Consider the following 9,252-nt stretch of genomic DNA (forward strand, 5'->3'; position numbering starts at 1 on the left):
CCTTTTTGATAAAGGTTATAGTTAGGGCTGGATCAGGTGACCCTGAACCATCAGTTTAATTATCAATCTCAGGCTCTCTTCCACATCATGTCTTTTGTCCTCTCTCTCACCTCAGTCCCAACCGCTCATGGCAGATGACTGCCCCCTCCTGAGCCTGGTTCTGCCAGCGGTTTCTTCCTGTTAAAAGGGAGTTTTCCCTTCCCACTGTTGCCATGCACTTGCTCATAGGAGGTCATTTTGACTGTTGGGTTTTCTCTGTGATTAATGTAGGGTCTTTACCTTACAATATAATGTGCCTTGAGGCGACTGTTTGTTGTGACTTGGCACTGTATAAATAAAATTTAACTGAACTGAATGCTTTATCTAGATTCTGGTCCACTGGAAACAACTGTTGAATGAGGACATCCATAAATGAGTGAGCTTGTTTGGTAGGGTGACCCTGTCCAGTCAGTCTGTGAGGACCTGTGGTTAATGGGCTTCTCTCTTTTGTTCCATGCTGACTGTTCTGTGTTCATAATTCCATCAAATTTGACAAGATCTCCAGCACCACTGACTGAAACCTAGCCTCAAACCATGACAGAGCCTCCACTGACAGACCTGCTGCAAATCATTTCCAGTCCAGATCTTGTGTAATTTCACTCACTTCTGCCTGTTCTCCCTCTTTTCCTTCCTTAAGAATGGCTTCTTGACAACCACCCTTCCAGTGAGACCATTTCTGATGATGTTTTGGCAAACAGTAGATGGATCAACTGAAGGATCAGATGCATCTCTCAAGTCCTGTGTCCGGTCTTTGCCTCATTTCTTTTTCTTATTTCTTAAGGACATGACTTACAGATGCTGTCCATCTGCTTAGTTTGTTCTTTGTTGTTGACATTTAGAAGTTTGTAATCTAGCTTTATTTCCTGTTTGTGTTCCATGATTCCATGATTCATAATTTTTCTGCCCTCCTGTGTTCCCCATGTCTGTTAAGTCTGTGCTGTTAGATGTTCCCATGCTTAGTTACATCCTGTTTAATTTTGATAGATTCATCTCGTGTGCACAGTGCTCAGTTTTACTTCATCTCATCTGATGTCATTTCCGTTGTGCTCTGCTGCTGTTTCATATCCCCCTGATTATCTCTCCTACATTTAAAACCTATGTCTGCTTGTGTTCTTTGTTGTGTCACACTAACTATTTGCTTGTCTCTGCATTTTCTTCTCATGTATCTTCAGTTTATATTTTTGGACTTTGTTTTTAGCTGCCACTTGGACGCCCGTTCTGTTCTCTGAGACTGCATTTGGGTCCAGCACACATGACGGGTGCTTTGCTAAGTTGTCTGTCATGTGTAGACACAAGACTGGTTCATTCCCTGAGTTAGGTGGTTTTTTTAATGTTTGAATGATTTATAGGTCAATGTTCAACAGCCTTAACAAACAAAGAACATTGCTCTGAAAATGGACAGGTACAAACCACAGTCTGAAAATAAACTTTGAAATACCTTCAGAAAGCCTGGAGAACTACAGCTAAAGACCACTTTACAAATGACAATGTCTGGCTCCTTGGATGCAAAATAAGGAAATGGACAGTGGCTCAATACCTTTGCACAGTACTGTTAAACTGCAAAACTCAGGATCCCAGAAGAATCTTCTTTGTTTTAGTTTTATTGGCTGCAGTCATTTTATTACCTTTACACTGTAACTAAGTTTAACAAGGATATAGAGTATTTGCGCTTTCATTTGTGTTTGAACCTCCACCCTCTCACTGGACTGAGCACACATTAAACCACAGCGACTTGACACAAACCTTTTTTTTCCTGCATCCATTTCTCTTCTGGAGGTGAGTTTGGTTTCATGACATCTAACTGTAGCCACTATGTTCAGATGTAGCAACATGTCTGTGTAATTTTATCATTTTAACTAATGCAGGGGTGGCCAACTCCAGGCCTCGAGAGCCGGTGTCCTGCAGGTTTTAGATGTGTTCCTGATCCAACACACCTGAATCACATATAGAAGTCATTAGCAGGACTCTGGAGAACTTGACTGCATACTGAGGAAGTAATTCAGCCATTTGATTCAGGTGTGTTGGATCAGCGACACATCTAAAACCTGCAGGACAGGGGCTCTCGAGGCCTGGAGTTGGCCACCCCTGGTCTAATGGTTTATTGAAGGTGGTTTTATGGCTGTTGAGGCTTTATTTTTGGTTTCTCTTTGAGAAAAAGTTTCTTGTTTTAAAACTTTCACCATCCTTTTTAGAACTGAACATGTAACAGTAATAGTTGCAAACGAACACATTCTTTACTAATTGAAAAAATTTTAAACAGGTAAAAATGAAACCAAAAGATGTTATAGTGATTTTAAAAAAAAATCCTTAATTGTCCAAGACTTTCTTTAAAGAAATCCAAATCTTATCTTTATGAAATAAGTCATGTTAATGTTTTATTAACGTGTGCTAATTGTATTAACTCGAATCAAATTTTGTGTCTTTGAATCAGAAAAATTCAAATTGAGATATGTTTTTTCAACAGATTCTTATATAAATGGTCACATGTGATTACTTAAGTGATTATGCACTTGTGGTTTTCTGAGATTACTTATTAGATCTGTTCTGATCAATCTACATCATCAGGTGAGTTTTCGTCATGGCAGCAGTTACATCCAGCTTGTCTAAAGATCAGGAGAAGGAGCTCCTCTCTCTCTTTGGCCACGTCAAACTCCATCTGCTCCACAAAGCCAGCATCCATGGGTTCACAGCTGCTGCATTCCACAGCCACTGTGACCAACAAGGCCCCACCATTATTGTGGCTTATAATGCTGCTGAATTCATATATGGTGCTTACACCTCCAAGCATTACACCCAGGGTGGAGATAATATCAGTGATGACAAGGCTTTTCTCTACAGCATCAGTAAGAGAAACAAACCAATGAGGCTGTCAGGTATAAGCGGCCAGTGTGCTTTCACTGATGGAGGCACAGGCCCGAATTACGGTGCTCTGGTGTTCTTACATGATGACAAACCTGCAGTACAGTCCAATCCAGGCACAGGCTTCATCTTTCAGGCTCCAGAGATGCATGGAAATGACTTGGCACTGACAGAGTTTGAAGTGTATCGAGTTGAAGGTGTGTGACAATAATCCCTGTATTTTGTGGAATAAAAAAGGTATCTTCCAAGTTTTTACTTTTAAAGCAGACATTTCGTGGTGTATATATATATATATATATATATATATATATATATATATATATATATATATATATATATAAAATGCTCTTCTACTTGCACTTGAGTAGGCCATCGTGGTGCCATGATACACTTATGAAGACTCCTGTTTGAATTTTGTCCAGTGCTTGTAACTGTATTGAGCACTAAAAATGTGATGCTGTTCTAATCTATTTTTTACCTGTAGAGCTTGGAGATCGCCTGCCCAAGCCCTGGAGGACCATTGAATGGACAGCTGAGTATGTAGAAACCTGTGACAACTTTCACTGTTATCTGTGGAGCTTCTTTGTAAAATATATGCTTGAATTCAGTATTTCTCAGCAACTAAATGATTGTCGTGCTACCTAACTTTACTTTGCACATATTTTGTATTATGAATATAAGGTTGTTGAATATTTTTTAGTTTGTCATCATATGAACTGGCGTGTACTTGCACTCTGGGTGGTATAGATATATATGGTGACATTTCTACCTCTGTAGATGAAGTGTATTAGACCTGTAAATGTGGTTTATATGATTTATCTTCCTTCTAGACAGAAACAGAAACTGATGAAGGCCATCCTGAACTATAGGCCTCACATCAAAACAGTACATCAAGCACGCGTGTTGTTGGTGGGCCCAGTTGGAGCTGGTAAGTCCAGCTTCTTCAACTCCATCAGCTCAGCATTTCGAGGCAACATGACATCCCAGGCCATAGCTGGCACAGGAGGGACGAGTGTGACCACTCAGGTACTATCACAAGTTTCATTCTATGTGGTAATTTGCTAATCTGAAATATGAAGATTAAAATGCAACATTAGGATTTAAAAACAAACCATACAGAAGGACCAAGGTGACAGCTTGCGTGATTGTTAAACTCAATCTGCATGCTCCAATTATACTGTCTGTCCCATTAAATTATATTTTATGTCTTTTCTCTAGTTTCGCACCTACAGTATCAAGGCAGGGAAAGGCGGTGGAGTTGTTCCTCTGATCCTCTGTGACACAATGGGGATAGAGGAAAATGGTGGTTTGGACATTGAGGACATGGTCAACATCTACAAAGGTCACATCAAAGATCGCTGCCAGGTCTATTTAAGCACCTAAATGAGTGCATTTCTGCTGATCGGTAAATAACTGTTCTTTGTTCTTCAGTTTAGTACAGCTGGGCCTCTTCCTCCAGATGCTCCTGGCTATAAAAAGCATGTGACTCTGAATGACATGATTCACTGTGTGGTTTATGTGGTTGACACCTGCAAGGTCTCTGTTCTCAGCCAAAAAATGCTGGACAAGCTTACTGCCATCCGGAAAAAGACTAATCAGCTAGGTCAGCAGACGAATACTTTACTTTCTGAAACTATCAAATATTTTATAGCATGTACTTTGATAGTTTTTTTTTGTGTATGTGTGTGTGTGTGTGTGTAAATGTAAATATGGAATATTGGAAGATAATTGCCCCTCCTTGAGCCTGGTTCTGCTGGTGGTTTCTTCCTGTTAAAAGGGAATTTTTCCTTCCCACTGTTGCCAAGTGCTTGCTCATAGGGGGTCATTTTGACTGTTGGGTTTTCTCTGTAATTATTGTAGGGTCTTTACCTTACAATATAAAGCACCTTGAGGCAAGTGTTTGTTGTGATTTAGTGCTATATGGATAAAATTGAATGGAATTGAATTATGATATGGGAAGGGTCAACACCTCTGGCCTGCTTCAGAACAATTTTGTTTAATTGTTTAAACAATTAAGCAAACAAAATTAAACTGTTGTCTTTTGTTTTTCTCTGTGTTCATGTCTTAATTAAGTCCAGTTGTCATGATTTATTTTTCTGCTTCCTCACAGGAATTCCTCAGGTTTTGTTGATGACTAAAGTAGACGAGGCCTGTCCACTGGTAGCAGAAGACTTGAAGAATGTTTATCACAGCTTTTACATCCAGAAGAAGGTTATGTTTTTATATGTATTCATGGTATCATGGTGGAAAATTGACATAGCAATAAAAGTAATTTAATCTGTGCGCATTCATTTCCTCTCAGGCACATGAGTGGAGTGAGTCTCTGGGCATCCCGTTGTCCTGTGTGAGGCCAGTGAAGAACTACAGTGAGGAGCTGGACCTGGACCAGGACACTGACACTCTGCTGTTTAGTGCTGTTCAGCACATGCTGAACTTTGCAGACAGCTTTTTTGAGAACCAGGTTGAGAATCAAGAGGAGAATGATCAGACGGAGCTCTACAGATCCAGTGATCATCCTCATCCCATTTTTGTGGAACAGAAAGAACATCACATCATTTGAAATTCAGAAGATATGAGCTTCCCAAACCATATTAATTCAGATTACTTCAAAACAACAAGTTCATTGATTAAGTTTTCCAAGATGCTTACAGCAACCTACCTAAAGTAAAAGCTTTATACTGCAGGCAAACTGAAACAATATTTGTTTAAAGAGTGAAACAATAAAAACCATTCATGAATAGTTCCTGTTGATTTCATGTCTGCGCAGATGTGACAGCATTTTATTTGCAGGTTTCACTAAACAAAAAGCCACTGGCTCATGTTAATCCTATTAATTTAATTTAATTTAATTTAATTTTATTTATTTGGGACAATGCACATTAATAAAACAATCAATACTTAGTACAGATTGTAAATGAGCCAGATTATAGCATATTTGCTAATTTGCATTTGTAGTCCCTAGGCAGAAGGACAAACAACAGAAAACGTCATGAATATACAATAGTAGTAAAAGACAACACATTGACAAACATTAAAACAATATACAAATGGAAAAAGAAAAAAGGAGAAAAAAAAAATTAGTGAAAGTGCGAGAGTTATTAAGTTATCTACACAGAACCTCATGCAGTACATCATTTTCTTTAGCAAAATGCTATCTTTCAGTGCTCTGGGGCAAATATTCCAATTCCAGTCATGGGTGCTGATCACTTGGATTTGAGGTAGATCGTTAAGGCAGCCTTGAGTTTCAGATGCCTTGAAGCATCAGCAGACTGAATATGCTCACCCTTTGAATGGATGTATGGATCTGGTATGTCCGCTTCTTTGATTTCGGTTAACATGGATTTAATGAAATAATTTGCTCCTATCGTTTGTAAGAATTAAAGAAAAACATACAAAGTCAAGGTGCTTTATTTGTTAAATGTTGGAAATTTGCCTCTAGTTGCATTGTTTATGGTATTTGCACGCGTGTCTTGCTTGCTTTATGTTTGGCTGCAGTTTTACAGTAGAAGGAAGGTTTCATAGACGTTCCTCCCTCATTCAGCCACTAGATGTCAGTCATTATTGTACAATCACTTCAGCTTTGGAAATCTGATTTTATGAAAAGGTGAAACTCTTATTACACAATTTGATCTCATGCTCCAACACGGGAGCTAGTTGGATCGTTTAACTTGTACAGATGCATGTATTTGTTTATGCACAATGTCACATAAATCGCATGTCAGAATGACAAGAGTACTTTTGTGCCGTGTAAAGTCATCACTCACTATAACCAAACAAACAAACCCACGAGGCCACATGACAGGGAGAGACGTTGGTTTTCTTTTGAGCCAATTGCAAAACTCGGGTAGTTTCGGTGCCGCCCACCTCCCAGCTCAGTATAAAGCTGTGACGCAACGTTGCCAACAACAAACGCAGCTGAGATTGGCATAACTTTGGGAACGTGCAAACCTCTGGGGTGTTGTCACGCATTTACACACTGGGACTGTTTTTTCATTTGCAAGCATGATTCCCGAGGAAAGCTTTGGTTCCATCGAGAACAGGTATGATTTCATGCTTGAACTCTATTTTTATGTTTGTCCTGCATGTGCGTGGTCATGTGCTGGACGGAAATGCCTTTCGTCCTTTGACCTTTTGTGTTATGTGGATTTCTGGGGCTGATGTAATTAAAACTACCCTTTGAAAGCTTTGATTTGAGACTGGAGTGCAGAGACTTTCAGCGTGTTATTTAACATCTGGGTGCTAAAAATGCTGTAAGCTTTTCTAAGCTGTTAAGTTTCACACCACATGCATATAAGCCCAAATCCAAAGGTTATGCATGAATTATTTTGAGTCATAAGACCTCAGTAATAATAACTTTGTGCTGGCTTCCACAGTATTATGCATGCACGTTGCACGAACCTGCAGTAAGAGTCCTTTAAACTATAGATTACGTATTTATGGCTTATTTTATATCACCACTATCATCCCTATGCAATATAACTACTGAAACTGACAATAAAACGGGTCGTAACTTGTATCTGATTTTTTTTCTAACAACATCTAATTAAATTGATATGGGGGAATTTTTTTAATAGAACTGCATCTGGGTCATACTGCCAAAGTTTTGCCATATTGCAGAATACAAAGGGCTAATTGTCCTGTCTTTACCCCTCAGGATGCAGTCGGTAGGTCTGGCTCTGGAGGAGTTGCTGGTAACTGCTCAGAAACAAGGCTGCCTTACTGTTGGCATTTATGAATCAGCCAAGCTTCTTAATGTGTGAGTTGAAAGTATTCATTTTGGTTTGTGCTTCTCTTACATTGCCCAGACACACCGTCCCAGACATGGGAATTAAGTTTTTTTTTCTCTTCCCCATCAGAGATCCAGACAGTGTGGTATTGTGTGTCCTGGCAGCTGATGATAAAGACGATGTGGCACTGCAGATCCACTTCACGCTGCTACAGTCCTTTTGCTGTGACAGCGATATTACCATCCTGCGAGTCTCGGGTGTTCAGCGACTCCAGCAGCTGCTGGGAGCTGTGGATGCCAACAGGAACCAGGAAGAGCACAGAGACCTGCACTGCATGCTGGTTACGGTGTGTTGACACAGTACAGTGGCTACCTCTTATGTAACTGAAAGGCAGATAGTGATCATTTTCAGTTAAAATATTGCACCTTTTCTATGTCATTGCATTGTGATTTTTACTTTTACTATTAGCAGGTTTAATTCAAATTTAACCCCAAAAATGATTCATTTTTTTCATGCAGAATCCTCAGGCAGATCACTGCAGACTACAGGAAGTGGGGACCTACTGCCAGGAGAGTCGACGCCTTGATCAGTGGGTTCCTGAACTAGTCCTGCAGGAACGCTGAAGGATCTGCACATAGGATCTATTTGGGTCCAGATACTGATAAACTGAAGGATCTTTATGCTTAGGCAGGGATGATCTGGAGGCTAGCTGCTCCAGTCCATTACCCTTAATGCCAGGCAAAGCCATGAACTCCCACTCAAAGACTAGTGAAACAGCTGGACTGTACTCTGGTTTCTAAAATCTGTATTTATACAAAGATACAGAGAGAAAAGTCACATTGTTTTTACAATGCCATTAAAACACAGTCAGTTTCTATTTTGTGCTGCTCTTTGGATACTCACAATGTTTATAGGGTGTGACATAATAGTCACCAAGAAGAGTAGTAGTTTTGAAAGCAAGATATCCACACCCAGCTTATACCTGGAATGTTTGTTTGTTTAAATGGACAAGACAGGAATGCTGCAATGCTGAAACTGTACCTGACATTCCTGGGAGACGAGTCGCAGGAAAGGAGAGGAGAGGTGTGTGTGTGTGTGTGTTTGTATGTGTGGTATGCATATACAATACTTGTAATTTTCTGTAGAAAAGACTGGGTGTGCAGTGTGTGCATTCCTGAAATGAGCAGCTGCAACTGCTGGGGAATGCAATTGTCACCATGGAAACTGAAATGGAAATAATGTTAAAGACACAAAGGACCTATTGGCATTGCAGAACCAACAGGGGGAAAAAAAGGACTGCAAAGGGGTTCAGAACATGATGTATATTAGAGAATGACTGTGCTGTCTGAGCTGGACAGGTCAGCTTTAAATGATTGTACTGTAAAAGAGTCAACTTCTTTGTGCCTTCAAGAGCGCTGCCTTTCTGATAAATAACTAATGTTAAGTGACTACACTGTTAATTTATTGATTGTATCCTTTGTTTTGTAGTTGTTTGTGATCTATTTTGTGCTCCGTTATCTAAGTAAATAAATTATTTTATTCATAAACTCTTCTTGTTCCTGGGTCTTCTGCTCAGATTTCAAAACAAAAGCCATGTGTGCGTCATGGAACCTGCTGAGTCACGCAA

General features: G+C 39.7%; 2 protein-coding genes across 2 annotated transcripts; both read left to right on the plus strand.

Moving 5' to 3' along the window:
* Nucleotides 1-2,617: 2,617 nt before the first annotated feature.
* Nucleotides 2,618-5,458, plus strand: LOC115772911 (interferon-induced protein 44-like). The gene is made up of 7 exons (XM_030719359.1): nt 2,618-3,095; nt 3,383-3,434; nt 3,729-3,924; nt 4,117-4,263; nt 4,330-4,501; nt 5,009-5,109; nt 5,201-5,458. Exons 1-7 carry the CDS (start codon nt 2,618-2,620, stop codon nt 5,456-5,458), a joined length of 1,404 nt encoding a protein of 467 aa, XP_030575219.1.
* Nucleotides 5,459-6,809: 1,351 nt separating this feature from the next.
* gadd45bb (growth arrest and DNA-damage-inducible, beta b) lies at nt 6,810-9,132 on the plus strand. Its single transcript, XM_030718854.1, has 4 exons — nt 6,810-6,938; nt 7,553-7,654; nt 7,755-7,971; nt 8,144-9,132. The coding sequence occupies exons 1-4, from the start codon at nt 6,901-6,903 to the stop codon at nt 8,246-8,248; spliced, it is 462 nt and encodes a 153-aa protein (XP_030574714.1). The 5' UTR covers nt 6,810-6,900; the 3' UTR covers nt 8,249-9,132.
* The last annotated feature ends 120 nt before the right edge of the window (nt 9,133-9,252 follow it).

Source organism: Archocentrus centrarchus, chromosome 22 (assembly GCF_007364275.1).
Source record: "Archocentrus centrarchus isolate MPI-CPG fArcCen1 chromosome 22, fArcCen1, whole genome shotgun sequence".
In the NCBI taxonomy this organism is placed as follows: domain Eukaryota; kingdom Metazoa; phylum Chordata; class Actinopteri; order Cichliformes; family Cichlidae; genus Archocentrus; species Archocentrus centrarchus.

Bases quoted from the DNA above. Each gene is read 5' to 3' on its own strand.
- LOC115772911 (XM_030719359.1), top strand. From the start codon at position 2,618: ATGGCAGCAGTTACATCCAGCTTGTCTAAAGATCAGGAGAAGGAGCTC. The intron at 3,925-4,116 runs GTACTATCACAA...TCTTTTCTCTAG, and splicing joins GGACGAGTGTGACCACTCAG to TTTCGCACCTACAGTATCAA. The intron at 4,264-4,329 runs GTCTATTTAAGC...TTTGTTCTTCAG, and splicing joins ACATCAAAGATCGCTGCCAG to TTTAGTACAGCTGGGCCTCT.
- gadd45bb (XM_030718854.1), top strand. From the start codon at position 6,901: ATGATTCCCGAGGAAAGCTTTGGTTCCATCGAGAACAG. The intron at 7,655-7,754 runs GTGAGTTGAAAG...CTTCCCCATCAG, and splicing joins TCAGCCAAGCTTCTTAATGT to AGATCCAGACAGTGTGGTAT. The intron at 7,972-8,143 runs GTGTGTTGACAC...TTTTTCATGCAG, and splicing joins TGCACTGCATGCTGGTTACG to AATCCTCAGGCAGATCACTG.